Source organism: Rutidosis leptorrhynchoides, chromosome 2, assembly GCF_046630445.1.
Source record: "Rutidosis leptorrhynchoides isolate AG116_Rl617_1_P2 chromosome 2, CSIRO_AGI_Rlap_v1, whole genome shotgun sequence".
Classification (NCBI taxonomy): Eukaryota; Viridiplantae; Streptophyta; class Magnoliopsida; order Asterales; family Asteraceae; genus Rutidosis; species Rutidosis leptorrhynchoides.
Window position 1 is genome coordinate 630,269,601 of NC_092334.1, and position 9,404 is coordinate 630,279,004.

Sequence of the window (9,404 nt, forward strand, 5' to 3'; positions counted from 1 at the left end):
CCGCATACAAGTTCATAAATGCAATTCAATGATTCGGGCAACCAATTTACATGAATGATATGCCGTTTCGAAGGTAATCAAGCATACAATCCAACTAGACACTTACCAATAATAATCCATGGTATTCAATGCATCAAAAGTCCATTTCAAGTTCATCAAACCCTAACCCAAATTCACCAAAATCAATAATCAAGTTCATGAAGTTTTCTAAGGCAACCTACACATCAAATTGAAGCTAGTGATGCTAGTAACACAATTAAAACATCAACTTTTAACATCTAACAACATATGATCATCCAAAATTCAAGAACAACACACCAAAATTCAAGTTCATGCTAGTTACACTAAAACAACGAGATCGAGCATATAAATCATATATTCATGTTAGACTTGAGCCATAGACACTAATTAACACTTTTATAAGTTAAAAACATCAAGAACACAAAATCTAGTGATTTTAGAAAGTTACCCAAATGAGATGAAGTTGGTACCAAAATGAAGAGGGTGAAGAGAGGATCACGAATATGTAATTTATTTGGTTGCTAGCTCCCTAATCCGGATTTAGATGATGAATGAATGAGAAAGGAAATTGGGTGTGTTCTTGCTAGAGAGAAAGAGAGAGAGAGAGGGAGATGGTAATGAATGGGTGAAAGGGGGTTGACCCTTTGACCTAGTCAAGGGTTTGATCCCTTGTCAAGTTTGGTCCCTCAACTTTCGCTCGGGTGCGGGAATTACCTAAACGAGATAATTTAAAACGCGTATCAACGGGAGATGTTATAAACATATAACGGACTTTATATTAGTATAACGGAAAAGTAAACGGAAAAAGGTGGGATGTTACAATTGTCAAACCCAATCACATGTGATTGTAAAACACAATCACATGTGATTCTGCATTTCAAATTCAATCACATGTGATTGAAATTTTTTAAAAAAAAAATTTCAACATGAAACAGACTTTAATTCGGTGATTTGATCAAGTTTGTTAGGGTTTCGTGATCATATCTTCAAAATTTCAGACTTTAATTCGATGATTTAATCAAGTTTTGATCAAAAACTTGGTGTTTAAAAGTTTTAGCACAAATTTACATAAATTGGTCATTTTACTAAAAAAAAATTCAATCACGTGTGATTAGATTTGACATGCAGAATCACACGTGATTGAGTTTTTACAATCACATGTGATTGGCATGCAGAATCACATGTGATTTACTGCATGTCAAATTCAATCACATGTGATTGAAAAAAAAAAATTCGAAAAAAAAAGTTTCGGGAAAAAATTAAATTTTAAAAAGTATTTTTTTTGAAATTTTTTTTTTAATTTTTTTTTCAATTTTTTTTTCCAATCACATGTGATTATCGCGCCACGTATCGCACTCTGATTGATCCCTTGAATCTCAACATAAAAGTTGGTTTCATTTGAATATTTCCATGTTTAAATATTCATCTTTTCTTCCTCACCAGATAAATGATGCATCCTTATAACCATAAATACTTGTGGTATAGACCAACTAAAAGTCCTAGTAACCAAGACTCGTCTACTTAACAACAGTTGAATGATTGTATATTTGTGGACTTTTTTCAAGGACTATTCTTCATCCCCATTGAAAAGATGAAACCCAGATCGAAGTGAAAGTTACATTAAATTAAAGGTGTATTCTTCATCCCCGTTGAAAAGATGAAACCCAGAAGTGAAAGTTACATTAAATTAAAGTTGTAATAGATTTACAAATTTCTTAACAATAAAAAACCCTCAAAATATACGATTTAAATAATTACTTTCAAAAGCTTCATCTATTAACAATGGATGCTAGAGAAGAGTTGTATTCCAAAGAAACCATTAAAAAGGTTGAAATCCAAGGGGCGGTTCTCAGCCTTTGGATCACTTTTAATCAATGATCCAGATTAAAGCACCAATTAATACAGCGAGGGTATTATGGTCATTTTACAAAAAATAGAAATCCTACTACGAAACAAATCACTCTCGAACGAAAACCTTCAAAAACCCTAAACGATCCTGGTGATGGCGATTGACGATTATCCGGCGAACAAACAGTTCGATTCCGTCATTAACTCTGATTAATTCAGTCGGATTGCTTGATTATACGATTACCTAACGTCGTTAACTTAGATTGATAATCACTCGTTCACTCCGAATTGCTTAACATACGAATTCATTGATCAATCAATTCATATACACCTTCAATTTAAGCAATGGAACCAGAGAGGGAATACGATATCAGTGATGAAGACATCAACGAAATCCAGAATGATGATGGTATGTATATCGTTTCGTCTTCAATCACATGTGATTAGCTTTTAATGAATTAGTGTTTTTGTGACTTTAAGTAATGTCTTGTGTAAAATCACATGTAATATATTGTAAAATCACATGTGATTGTTTTATGATAATACATTACTGGGATTTAAAAGTGGTTCCTGATGAATACAATGAAGATGAAGATAAAAATCGAATTGTTGTAAATTTTTACTCATTCAATCACATGTGATTAGCTTTTAATGAATTAGTGTTTTTGTGACTTTAAGTAATATCTGGTGTAAAATCACATGTAATTTCTTGTAAAAATCACATGTGATTGTTTTATGATAATACATTACTGGGATTTAAAGTGATTACTGATGAATACAATGAAGATGAAGTTGAAAATAGAATTGTTGTAAATTTTTACTTATTGAATCACATGTGATTGCGTTATATGATAATATATTATGTGATATGTATATTGTCTCTTATTTCAGTTAAACATTCAATTAACATTGTAATTTGTTTTCCACAGATTATAATTCACCAAAAGCAACTGCAACACGTAAAAACGAAACACCGGGTGGATCATTGTATTATGCACCAATTGTTGACAAACTTTTCTTACCGGTCATTGGTCATAATTATGGAACACTTGATCAATGTGAAGAGATGTATAGGTTATATGCATATCATGCATGTTTTGACATAAGAAAGGCTGGACAAAAAACTGCAAAATCTGGATTAGTGAAACAAAAGTATTACTTATGCAACAAGGCTGGCACACCAAAGGAAGTCTACTTTGACACATTACAAGAAACTAAAAAGCCAATTCGGAAAAGCAACATGGAATGCACAGGATGTAGGGCTAAAGTTAGATTCGACCGGGTGTATGGAACAGATACTTTCGTTCTTGCTGACTTTGAAGAACAACATAATCATGAGTTGCTACCGATAGAATACAGACATTTAAGTAAAAAGGAAAGACAAATGAGGTATGCAGAGAAGTTGTTTGTATACCATTCGACGGTATCAAATATTGGTCCAACAAAGGCATACGAAGTTTACAGCAATATGAAAGGGTCTGAAAAAAATGTTCATGGAACTGTAATTGACTTCAGAAACTGGAAACGAGATTTGAATGTGTTTATCAATGCAACTGATTCTCAAATGCTCGTTAACAAAATGGAAGAAAGGAAAAAATATGTTCCTGGTTTTTCATTTGAGTACAAGCTTGAAAAAAGTCAATTACATTCCATTTTCTGGGCGGATGAAGTTGCAAAGTGCAACTACAAGGAGTTTAGTGATGTTATCTCATTTGATGCAACATATAGAACTAACAGGTATGATACCTGGTTTTTACAGCTTCTAATCACATGTGATTGACAGGTTGTTTGGCTTATCTGAGTTTCTAACATTGTCTTTTTATTAACAGGTACAACCTCAAGTTTGTACCATTTACTGGAATAGATAACCACCGTAGGTGTGTCACTGTTGCTGCGGCAATGATCAAGGATGAAACAGCCGAGAGTTACAAATGGCTACTTAATTGCTTCATGAAGACATTCGGGAAAGAGCCAAACATGATTGTGACAGATCAGGATAAATCAATGGCGATAGCCATAAAAGAGGTCTTTAAGACGGCAAAGCATAGACTATGCATGTGGCACATTATGAGGAAGGTGCCATCAAAGGTATGAGTTTTGTTATTGAAGACTACATGTAACTAATCACATGCGATTGAAATGGTTAATGATACATATACATAATTTTCTTAATATGAATTATTAACCAATCAAATGTGATTACAGATTCAAGAAGCAAATCCTAATATTGAAGACAAACAAGAAAAAGACTTCAAGAAGAGATTTGATAAAATTGTGTGGAATATGTACATAGAACCAACTGTTTTTGAAGAAAAATGGGAAAAGTTGATGGACGATTTTTCATTGAAGAATGACAGTTGGTTCAAATATATGTTTGATGTTAGATCAAGTTGGATACCAGCATATTTCATCGAGACTGAAATGTTTGGTTTGATGCGAACTACTTCAAGATCAGAGAGTGAAAATGCTTTTTTTTCACACTTTACAAGATCTGCATCAAATCTGTTGACTTTTATGGACGGCTTTGAATCTGCCATGTTAAAACAGAGGTCAAAACAAGAATCTTTGGATGTACAGACAATCAAGAAAAACCCAAAATTATTAACGTTGCTAAGAATTGAAAAACATGCATCGAAGGTATACACGAATACAATTTTTCTGATTATTCAACAAGAGATTGTTGCAGCTTTGTATAAATGTTCGTTGGATAAAATGGACAAAGAGGAATACACGGAAATATTTGTTGTTAAAGAGAAATTGGAAAAGAGAAAGGAATGCTCGAATGAAGGGAAGAAAAATGAAGGTTCGAATGAAGGGAAAAAAGATGAAGGCTCAAGTATGGAGGATAAAAGGGAAGGCTCGAATGAAGAAAAAGAGTTCTTCAAATACAAGGTAAACTAATTTACATATTTTTTCATGTATGGAATAACATTTGTGCAATAGTTTGAATCTCACTTGTTAAAATAGTTTAAATAGGTACTTATCACTTGTGATTGACTTATACGTCAGTTGTCATATTTAAATAGGTACTTATCACTTGTGATTGGCTTATACATCAGTTTCATACTTTTTTCATTATGAAGGTACTTCATAACCGCCAAGATGGATCAATAATATGTACATGTAGACACTATCTAAGATTTGGTCTTCTTTGTAGACATTGTTTTTGGGTATTGAAGAACGATAATATAGATGAAATCCCTGAAAAATACATAATGAGGCGTTGGAGAAGGGATATAATACCACCAGAGTTAAGATCAAGGAGAAACAGATATGGCAACGAAAACATTGCTGTTCAAAATTCTATTAATGAAATCACATCAGTTATTGATGATTGTGTTGAACTAATTGGGCAGGATGAAACGATGCTACAAGTGCTTCTTGAAAAAGTTAAAATGGTGAAGAAAGAAGTTGAGGCTCAAGTGCCAAAACAGTTTAAGAAAAAAGATGATGTCATACAAGAAATGGTTGGTGTTTCAAAACCTAATTCATTAGACATACAAAACCCACCGGTTGGGAGATACAAAGGTTGTGGAAAAGATAAGCGTCTCATGAGTGGAAAAGAGAAAGGAATTTTGGAAAGCAAAAAAAGAAAGATTACTTGCAGTAATTGTGGATCACATGAACACAATTGCAGGGGTTGTGACAAAGACAAACGTTGATTTTATTTTTTATTTTTTATTTTTTATATTCGTACAATTGTTAATTTTGGTTTTCCTATTAAATGTTTGACTTTCATTTTTTTATATTTTGTTACTTTATTTCAAGAACAACTGTTAAAAATTGTTAATGTGTTTGGAACATTTTTTATTTATGGTTTTGATTTTACAGAATGTATATCAACAGTTGTGATTATATACTGTAATCACATGTGATTAAGTAGTTCAATCACATGTGATTGAATAAAGCCAATGACATTAAGAATCATTTGTAAAATCAATTAGTCCCTAAACCCAAAAACCATGTGATGGGTCCTAATGGTGGTGAGAGGTCTTTGCAAAATCAATTTGTAAAAGAATGTAGTTAACGGTTGTGATTATGTACTAAAATCATATGTGATTAATTAGTTCAATCACATGTGATTTTATATTACAATCAGATTTGATTGAATAAGACAATGACATGAGATTAAGTAGTTCAATCACATGTGATTTTATATCACATAATGTATGTTAACAGTTGTGATTATATACTAAAATCACATGTGATTAAGTAGTTCAATCACATGTGATTTTATATCACATAAAGTATGTTAACGGTTGTGATTATATACTAAAATCACATGTGATTAAGTAGTTCAATCACATGTGATTTTATATTACCATCAGATTTGATTGAATAAGACAAGTGATTATATATGTAATATCACATGTGATTGTTATGTATTATCACTTGTGATTGCAAATGCAAAAATCACATGTGATTGCATGAGGAATAACTTGTAGCTGTATAGTATTTTTAATCAACCATCAACCACCAAGAATCATAACCATCCAAGCATTAGAGACAATAAATATATGAACATCTAAACCATGCATTAAAATATCAAGTAGCATGTCATTAACCAAAAAACATCTTGACCAAAAGAGCCATCAACATCTAACCACTAACATGTCATTAACCAAAACACATCTTTCCAACCATCTACATCTAACCATACACTGAACTATCAAAGCAGAACAATAAAATACATCTTCAAAAAACTTCACTCTTCATTAGATTGCTGGTCATGCACCTCTTGATTTTTAGCTTTTTCAACTCGGACACCTCTTGATTGTTTTGCAGAAATGATAACCTTCCTATAATCTTTCTTTTCATGGAATGCGGCAAAATTTCTTGCATTTCTTAACATCTGCTCAGCATGTATGTTTAGATCATGCGACAAAATCTTCGATGCATAGCGAATCCTCAGCTTCCGTAGCCGATTCTTTTGTTCAGCCGACTCAGGCACCAATACATCAGACCACTCATTCTCTGATCTTGCTTTAAACATGTCCATGTGGAACATAGCAAACACGCCACAATCCACAACATTATCTATTGTTTTCCATGGCAGCGAAATCCTAATTCGTTCCAATTTTTCAATTTGATTTGCAAAAGGATGCTTATGAAATTTCATATGTTCAGCAAAAGCATATAGCTGGAAAAAACAAAATCATAAAAAATGAACAGTTATTAAATTAATGATTGAGCAGATGTTTAAAAACATTAAGTGTAAACAGGGGAAGCAAAAAAAACTGATATTGAAGTGGAAAACGTACAAGTAATGATATTATAATAAACACTAACCAAAAGATTGAAAACTTTGGCGTATCTTGCAGCATAGTTTTTAACTACCGAAGAGTTGTCAAGTATGTAGAGCTTGGGAACTTTCATGTCAATCACCAAGACAAAGAAATGCCCATGTCTGCAGATTGGGAAAAATACCTGTTGTAAAAAATAAAAAAAGAAAGAAATTATTAGAACACAAATAATTGATTATGATATAAAGGCAAATAGACCTACAAATGTAAGCTAGAAATAACATACAAGATCAACTTTTCGGAGTGACGCAAGCTTTGGAAAAAATCGAAACCAAGCATTAGCACTTTCTTTGATTATCATAAGCTTATCTTCCTTTTTCATGTTCTTGTTGTCATACAAGTAAGAATACTGTAAATAAAATAACACATGTGATCATATATAACAATAATATGTAATTATATCTATAATAATCACATGTGATTATATATATAACAATCATATGTGATTATATATAACAATCACATGTGACTAAGTATTAAGAACCATAACACACAGATAGAAACAGCAAGCTAATATAGTACATAAAAATTTTTAAACGATAAAACTTACAATGATTGAAGAAGGGAAAAAAAACCTAGACGGGCTAGATTGTCCTCTGTACTTTTGCTCTTCGTTCAGTATAAAGCTCCATAAATCAATTACACTAGCCTCAACATAAACATCGGGGCAAAGTGATTCCAAACTAAGACGGTGTATCATGCTGCCTTTTCTTGATTCAAAAACAGTCTCACTAACAAACAAAAAAAAGGAGGGGGGGGGGGGGTTTAGTTTAATACATGTGATTTCAGAATATAATCACATGTGATTTCATAATAAAATCACATGTGATTTCATAATATAATCACATGTGATTGGCTTATAAAGCAGAAGGATTTGTATGTATTAAAAGGAAAAATTTTAGAAAACTCACGAAGGGCTAAGCTTCATCGAAAATAATTCCATAGCCAAAATAAGCTCAGAGTTTGTCAGAATGTCAGACACAACAGTCAGCTTGTTGATATAAGCAGATCTAAGAACGATTGTCCGATCTTTCTTTATAGCTTTTTTACAAAATTTCTTTGACTGGACAGCCGTTTGTTTCGGTAACGTTTTTCCAACTTCAGGGCTGCTTGCCAACTTGCCCTTGTCTAACAATTTCACAGCTTCATCATACTCCTTGTTCTCATATTTATCCTCCTGAGATAAGAGATGAAAAGTAGGCGGTGTTAAATTCATCATTGTTGGAGTATTATGAACAGGTAACCATGTAAGGCTTGTTGGTGCATTAAGTAAAGATATAATTTCACAAATATCAACGACCTCATTAACGTTGTTGTTAAACCATTGTGTCAAAGATGTGTACTCTTCTTCATTTTGATCTTTGTCAACATCTTTCTCAGCAACCTTTGGACCTACAACTTCTGTCACAACTGGAACAATTGGATCATCGGAATCAAGATTAACTTCTTGCTCATCATTCACATCATCATCAGCCTTGGATTGCCCATCATCAATCTTTTTCTCAGACTCAACCTTGTTTACATCAACACATTCATCATCTTTTTTCTCCGAATCAGCATTCTTCTCATCATCATCGTGGTCATCATCATCGTCATCATCATCGTCAGTTCCCTCTGACTCGGCCTTCTTCTCATCATCATCGTCTTTTCCCTCTGACTCATCATTGTTGACATCATCATCGTCTTTTCCCTCTGACTCATCCTCCATCTCATCGTCAGTCTTCACATCACACACATCTATTTTAAAGACTTCGTTCAACTTCTTTTCATAAGATATCAATATCTTCTCATCTGGGTACTTGGACAAACTTTCACGTATTGTCCGTGATAAAAAATGCTTCAACTCATTGACCAATTTAAACTTCTCCTCGATAACTTCACAATAACCCTGCATATAATGTGCAAAAAGCTTAGAATAGTTATAAAAAAAGATCAAAGTTATCGCATAATATAATATTATTTACTGAATGTATAATCAGACCAAGTATTATTTAATTAGTGAAAACAGGTGATTGTATACAAAAAATCAATCACATGTGATTTTATCATAAAATCACATGTGATTGTATTCAAAAATTCAATCACAGGTGATTGAATACAAAAAATCATACTAATACAGCATGATTTAATTAGTAAAAACAGGTGTTTGAATTATAATAAAAAAAAAAAAAAAAAAAACCTACCTCAATCGCACGCAGATCAGCCTTATCCTCATCTTCAAGTTTGAGAAAA

At 32.6% G+C, this 9,404-nt stretch overlaps 2 protein-coding genes across 3 annotated transcripts; one reads left to right on the forward strand and one right to left on the reverse strand.

The window, feature by feature from the left end:
- The first annotated feature begins 2,214 nt into the window (after nt 1-2,214).
- Nucleotides 2,215-5,531, forward strand: LOC139890080 (protein FAR1-RELATED SEQUENCE 5-like). The gene is made up of 6 exons (XM_071872982.1): nt 2,215-2,278; nt 2,799-3,606; nt 3,699-3,957; nt 4,075-4,761; nt 4,896-4,952; nt 5,049-5,531. The coding sequence occupies exons 1-6, from the start codon at nt 2,215-2,217 to the stop codon at nt 5,529-5,531; spliced, it is 2,358 nt and encodes a 785-aa protein (XP_071729083.1).
- An 852-nt stretch (nt 5,532-6,383) lies between these two features.
- On the reverse strand, nt 6,384-8,899 carry LOC139893633 (uncharacterized). 2 transcript variants are annotated; one of them, XM_071876808.1, is made up of 6 exons: nt 8,473-8,899; nt 8,084-8,349; nt 7,723-7,903; nt 7,399-7,521; nt 7,159-7,296; nt 6,384-7,009 (listed from the first exon to the last, which is right to left on the reverse strand). In XM_071876808.1, exons 1-6 carry the CDS (start codon nt 8,878-8,880, stop codon nt 6,575-6,577), a joined length of 1,551 nt encoding a protein of 516 aa, XP_071732909.1. In that variant the 5' UTR covers nt 8,881-8,899; the 3' UTR covers nt 6,384-6,574. The 2 variants fall into 2 exon arrangements, with proteins under 2 accessions (XP_071732909.1, XP_071732908.1); XM_071876807.1 differs by having other exon boundaries at nt 8,470-8,899.
- Nucleotides 8,900-9,404: the final 505 nt, after the last annotated feature.